The following is a 6,109-nucleotide window of genomic DNA, read 5'->3' on the forward strand; positions in this document are numbered from 1 at the left end:
GGAAGGGGGGGGGGGTTGCCCGGGGGGGGGGGGGGGGGGGGGGGGGGAGACAATGTCCCCGTAAGTGGGCTTCGCTTAAAATCCCTCGGAAGTGGTTTAGTGGAAGAAGCCCCGAAAAATATTTTTGGGGGTTTGAAGGGTTATTTACTCAATTTTAGAATTTATATTATGTCATATAATAAATATATAATTTTTGTTCTCCCAGAGAAATTGTTTTTTTTCTCCTCGAAAAGAAGAGAAAGGAAGAACAAGTTCTCCTAGATGGGCGGCCCTGGTCCCCTGATTCCCACTTTCAAACATTTTCGCATACATTGTGTTTTTCCTCTAAACAGGATGACCAAGATACAGAGGCTATGAGGACAAAAATTGACAGCGTAAGATCTTTTGGAAAAGGACGTATTGCACAAAGCAAAACAATCAACGGGCCTTTAAATGGCATAAAAGCAGTCGTAAGTGATCTGGATAAAGAAGAACTAGATCAGGTAGGATCCAATATTTTTATATATACATAGGTATTATACTACTAGAATCACTCCTTTTACGCTACGCAGTAAAAGAAGCCTCCCCGGTGGATGTTTAACCAGTATAAAATGTCAAAATATTTTAATTTGTTTTTTGAAAATGCAAGGACGGCTAGCGAACCTAGGTAAGCAATAGGTAGCCTGCTGTGCATCCTTCTACTGTACGAGCCTTCATGGCTAGAAGCTACGCTAAACTACCAAAAAAACTTGACAGTTATCTTCTACCTCTAAAAATACAAGCCTATAAAACGATAAGCTACTAGGCCTAGCTAGCCCAGCCAGGACGCATTATTACAAGGTTTATTGATAACTATTAGTGTAACCAGCTTCTAGCCTAAGGAGTTAGTCTGGCCTACTAGAGGAAGAAGGCATAGCAGGTACTTACTTACATACTTACTTACAGTAAGTATTGTAAAATAAGGCTTGCGCGGGAAAGAATTAGGCCTAGAATTAAATAAAAATAAGGGCCAATTTCCGCGCAATTTTTACTGAAAATAGGCCTAGGCCCCCTATGCCTCTCAATACAGCCTACAACCAATAAAAGTATTATGCAGCAAGGCTTAGGTCTATCACGATTCTGCGCAACTAGGCTTAGTTCCTAAGCCTATTTTAATTGATTTTTTTGTGCGCAAACTTGAGTTGATTATGGTATTGAGTTATCCTTCGCTCATATGTCTATAAAATACTAAGTCAATCGTGACGTCATCACTGTAACTCCCAATGTTATTTGCCTATTTCCCACCGTCCAATAATTTTTCTAATAGTGGACGCTTGGATTGATTTTTTTAGGTTCGTGTGCAGAAAAAAAAAATCGTCACTCGAAGATATCGCGCACCACCGCGATGAAAACTGAAATGTAATATGAAAATTACTTTCGTAAAACAAGCTTCCTATTGGAGCCCGAAGAAATTTACTTCAAATTCAATTACTATTAAGTATGGACAAATTCATTGAATCAATAAACCCTCATAAACTAAACAAAGTGAACGTTTTAATAATAGGAATATTCTAGACCAATTCTAAAGACTCAATAAAGAACAAAATTATATGTAGGCCCTATGTAGGGCCTAATGCCTACGGCCAGACAGGGGGACGCCGAGGGTCTCCTCTGCCATACCTGCTACTACTAGTCCATCGCCTAGACTAACCCAGTTATGAATCATTGCACGATTTGAGGGCGTTTGATCAAGTCAGATCTACATTTTGAATTTGAATTACATTTTAAAGAAATTAGTACAACATTTTGGAATATTTGAACTACGTTTTGAAAAATTAAAGCTTCATTTTGGGAAACTAAGTCTACATTTTTGAGAAATTTACGCCTACGTTTTGATAAATTAGACATTGAATTTTGCAATTACATTTTGATTTAAAAATGGAGTTTTGCTGCGTATGGCACCCCATAGAATCGTACACTAGCGGAAAATGATTATACTTAGGTTAGATTTAATGCATAATTGTTATACTTAGGTTAGATTTAACGCATAATGCACCTAAATACAGCGTTTCCATTCTCGCTAGCACAAATAACTGCTGCCATTGCTATGAGTAATAAATTGCTATAACTGTATTTTGATAAACACAGCCGGCCCTGCTCGAAATGGGTTGTTTGTGAGTACAGTACGGTACTGTCATGACGATATTCGATTTACAATGCGTTTCGGAGAAACTCCATTGATTTTGACTGCGACGAGTTTGAAACAATATTGTGTTAAAACAAATACAGCGCAATTGCGTTTAACTAGTATTAAATTAACAGTTTATTAATAAAAAAATGAAATTAATTCACTATTGTATAAACACATGAAATATAAATATTTCATGCAAATTGATGATAATTATTATAGTGGTATACAATGATACAATGATTGTGGTAGCAAACAATTTACCACCAACAACAACGACAAGAACAACACCGAAAACGACGACGACACCGACAACAACGACAGCAACAGCAACAGCATGAAGAACCGTTTTTTTTTTTTGGGGGGGGGGGAGGATAATAATTTTAAACATATTCATTAAGATTGCAATATGCGTGATATAATTAAGGTAATAGTCCGGGGGCATATGTCAAAAAATGGGCTCCCGTGGGATTTTTGTGATCACTTTAGTTTTTTGGATGGAATATATACTTTGAAGTATGCTGAATCCAATAAAATGAGATCTTCATATGTAAATTAGTTCTGAAAATGTAGGGTACTTATATCTTAATAACCACTTGTCGTAGAAAGTTGATTTTTTCTTAAAGTTGTTCAGAACATGCATGTTTCTATTTACCCTAATAAAACATTTTCTTCAAAAATGACCGGAAGTACAATTTTGCCGACCTTATTAGCATAAATATGCAAATTAAGGGTGGAAATATAGGGAGCTATATCTAGAAAACCACTGGTCGTACAGAGTTGTTTTTTTGCAGCAAAATGTTTAAAACATGCATATTTATATTTACTATAATGGACAATTTCCTCTAGAAATTACCGGAAATTGTGTTTTTGACCTTTGACCTCAACTTCGCATGAATTTAATATCTTGGCAACCAATAGGCCTATATACTGCAAAGCTAGGTCAAAGGTCAATAAAACAGTTTGTAGTTGATATTGAGAAATTATTCTGTTAGAGTATAAATGTGCATATTGTAAATATTTTGTTAAAAAAAGCAACTCTATACGACCAGTTGTTGCCAAGATATTACAATCACGCAAAGTTGAGGTCAAAGGTCAAAAACGCAATTTCCGGTCATTTCTAGAGAAAATTGTCCATTATAGTGCAAAAAGCAACTCTGTACGACCAGTGGTTTTCAAGATATAGCTCCCTATATTTCCACCCCTAATTTGCATATTTATGCTAATAAGGTCGGCAAAATGGCACTTCCGGTCATTTTTGAAGAAAATGTTCCATTAGGGTAAATAGAAACATGCATGTTCTGAACAACTTTAAGAAAGAAGCAACTTTCTACGACATGTGGTTACTAAGATATAATACCCTACATTTCAGACCTAATTTGCATATTTCAGCTAATTTGCATATGAAGATGAGCGTAAAAAAATTGGCGACTCATTTTATTTGGTTCAGCATACTTCAAAGTATATAATTAAAAAAAAAAATGATCACGAAATTCCCACGAGATGATATAAGCCACCGGATTATAATATTTCTTTTGTACTACTATCTGAAAAAAACATCTATAACCTCAGCCAATGGAGTTGGTAGGAGGTTATATTTTTCCAGTGTCTACTTTACTTTACTTCGGTCGTTCGTTCGTTCATTCATGCATTCATTTATTTATCTGTCGGCATATTATTTGTGAACAACCTACAGCCCATAATTTTTATTAGAAATTCGTCAAACTTTGCCGCAATATTCCAATACCAAAGATGTAGAGCTGATAAAATTTTGAAGGATTATATCAAGGTCACAACCAACGAAAACATTTTTTTTTTGTTTATTTGTCTACAGCCGCTAGTTTTCCATCACATACTTGGTCAATACAGATTTTTGAATATTTAAAAACTGGGGAAAAAGGGGCGTAACCGCCTTTTTTACACCTCCCCCCCCCCATTTTTTAAATATTCAAAAGTCTGTCTATCATTCACCGTTCCCCAGTTTTTCGTCAGACAACTTTTTTCTGTCTTAGAAAAATCAGTGCTACAACATATCAAATTTTGTTTTTACTCCAGAGTCTGACTTTAATTTCAAAGACATATTATGTCAAAACAGTTTGATGTATTGGTTAGATGGATGTTTTCCACACTACCGCCGTCGGGTTCAAATCCCATGGTGTCTACTTTTTTATTTTCCTTTATTCTTTTTTCTGGGAACAATATGCGTGGGAAAATTATACTGAGGAGAATTCTGATGTGGGCGGAGGTACGCACTCACAGAATACCCTGTAGTTTGTTATTCTATTGTAAGTTTATTATCATTATTTTATTATTGTTATCATTAAGCCTATCAGAACTTCTTTTGTTGAAAGTAGCTGACTTATCAGAAACAAATTTATTTTTTTTCAAATAAAGGTAAATAATAAAGAACACAAATTGTATTAGTTCATTTTTAAATTGATAATTTAAATTAAAGTTGCACAAATTAATCAATGAGGTAAATACATCTGAGCACCTATAAGAAAAGACAAGATTATCATGTTAAATGATGCTCACCCCTTTCATTTATAAAGTTGTCTTCCGGAAAAGACACCTCAACTCATTTGTTTCATATTCAGTAAACACATACTCTCCGGTTCAATTTTATTCGGTGCCCTCATTGTGTTTCAGCTGGATGACTAAACATGCAAATTGCAATATTTCGCCGCCTCGAATCAATCTGTATATATCATGAACTGTATTTCAAGTATCCTTACTTCGGATTCTTTGCTTTTTCATTGTAGATTCTTGAAATGAAGGGTGTAAAGTATGTCGAAAAAAATGCGATATGTGAACCGTCTGCGTACACCGATGTTTGGGGATTAGATCGTATTGACCAGCGGAACCTTCCACTTGATTCAGAATATTCATCAACGGGTAATTAGTAGGAGGTTTCACATTATAATGTCTAGTATACATTATAATAATGATGATATTGTTAATACTAAATAATAAAAATTTGATAATTAAAATACAAGTCTCTCTTTAAAAAAAAAATCCATTTAAATAAAGGCTACATTTTTGCGGCCAAATTAATGTTATTCTTATTTTCACAGGCAAAGGCCAAAACTGCTAAAGATCAAACATCCATTTTTCCAAAACTGATCTTTAGAGAGACACCTGTATTTTTATGTTATTTTACCACAATTACAATTCAGTACTGATGTCCAATATTACTAAACGTAAGATAGAATGATACTAGTTTTTGTTTTAACTATTCATAAAAAAATAAAAATTATTTATTCTATATTAATTGTGTTGCGGAGATTCCCGAGTAGTATCTCTTAAATAACATTATTTTATATTGTGATTTGAAACTCCCAATGTTCGGGACATTTTTTTAAGTTGATTGAATATTGAGTTCCAACGCTTGAAAATAATATTTATTGAAAATTAGTAAAATAATAAAAAAAAAGTTGACATCGGCTGCTGATTTTATTGTCTTTTTTGTAAGCTTCTCAAGTTGTCTGCAATCCAGCTTACAAAAAAGACAATAAAAGCAGAAGCCGATGTCAAACATTTAAAAAAATTGTAAAACCTTTGGTGTTTTCCCGAAATTTAATAAATAATTATAAATAGCAATATATATTTACTAGACTTATTGTACTATGTCTATTGGTAAAACAGAATAAAGTAAAATATACATCATCATAAAAAAATAACGTAATGAAAACAATGAATTATATATATATATATATTTATATATATATAAAAATTCATATCTGATCGATTTAGTCGATGAAGTTCCACGTATGTCTCGATTGTATAAAATAACACTGCAGTTGTTAACATAAACGCCGGACACTTTGACATAATTTGAGACATGTACATTTATTCAACGAAATTTTCGGCAGCACCTGCTGCCTTCGTCAGCGTAAGAGTGTCGCTCTATATATATATATATACATATATATATATATACATACATATATATATATATATATA

General features: G+C 33.7%; 1 protein-coding gene across 2 annotated transcripts in view; it reads left to right on the forward strand.

Moving 5' to 3' along the window:
* Positions 1–6,109, forward strand: part of LOC117113496 (aqualysin-1-like) — a 28,463-nt gene that overhangs the window by 4,311 nt on the left and 18,043 nt on the right. The window contains exons 1-2 of one of the 2 annotated variants that reach the window (XM_033256844.1): positions 350–482; positions 4,909–5,041. In XM_033256844.1, coding sequence (XP_033112735.1) covers positions 354–482; positions 4,909–5,041 — 262 coding nt within the window. In that variant the 5' untranslated portion in view covers positions 350–353. Of the gene's footprint in view, positions 1–349; positions 483–4,908; positions 5,042–6,109 lie in introns of those variants that run through there. The other variant, XM_033256843.1, reaches the window with a different exon arrangement.

The sequence above is a fragment of the Anneissia japonica genome, unplaced genomic scaffold, assembly GCF_011630105.1.
Source record: "Anneissia japonica isolate Jap-2015-1 unplaced genomic scaffold, ASM1163010v1 scaffold493_len2256704_cov171, whole genome shotgun sequence".
In the NCBI taxonomy this organism is placed as follows: Eukaryota; Metazoa; Echinodermata; class Crinoidea; order Comatulida; family Comatulidae; genus Anneissia; species Anneissia japonica.